The 531-nt window shown below is 50.3% G+C and overlaps 1 protein-coding gene across 1 annotated transcript in view; it reads right to left on the bottom strand.

The window, feature by feature from the left end:
* The window catches only part of LOC119590448 (plectin-like), a gene marked incomplete at both ends in the record, with an annotated part of 7,249 nt that overhangs the window by 514 nt on the left and 6,204 nt on the right, over window positions 1-531 (bottom strand). Inside the window, 1 exon segment of the mRNA XM_037939109.1 lies at window positions 80-287. Coding sequence (XP_037795037.1) covers window positions 80-287 — 208 coding nt within the window.

The following is a 531-nucleotide window of genomic DNA, read 5'->3' as shown; positions in this document are numbered from 1 at the left end:
CTTCCCCTCCCAACGGGTCCTAAAGCGAATTCCATCCCCAATCAACCGCATATCGAATAAAAGCGTCGGCCAACTAACCTGCAGCTTCGCGAGCAGATCGGACTCGGTATGTTCGGATTCCCTCGAAGCGGCTTCCCTCGTTGTTTTTTCCTGATGGAGGCGGGCGTCTAGGGTGGCAATGGCCTTATGGAGACGCTCCTGCCTTCTCTGGGCTTCTCGGAGCGCGCCCTTCTCTCGCTCCACCGTCCCTTCCAGCCGCGTCTGGCGACCTCGAAGAACTGTCAGTTCTGTCAACGGAAATGGAGGCGGTGGGTGATTTAAAGCCTCGGAGATCAGCTTCGCTATGCCATACCACCAGTCTTACTGAAGGTCTTACGAACTACATTAAGTAACCATAATTTAGGATTTTACTGGCTACGAAAATGGTAAAAAGACTAGTTGAATGGCTAGACAACAAAGACTATAGAAGCGTTAAAATCTTCCTCTCTATAATTTTTGGTTAGACAAGGAGGCAAGTAGGGAGGGTGGTAT

This window comes from Penaeus monodon, chromosome 27 (assembly GCF_015228065.2).
Source record: "Penaeus monodon isolate SGIC_2016 chromosome 27, NSTDA_Pmon_1, whole genome shotgun sequence".
NCBI classification, from domain to species: Eukaryota; Metazoa; Arthropoda; class Malacostraca; order Decapoda; family Penaeidae; genus Penaeus; species Penaeus monodon.
This window is presented reverse-complemented; position numbering and strand designations above follow the sequence as displayed.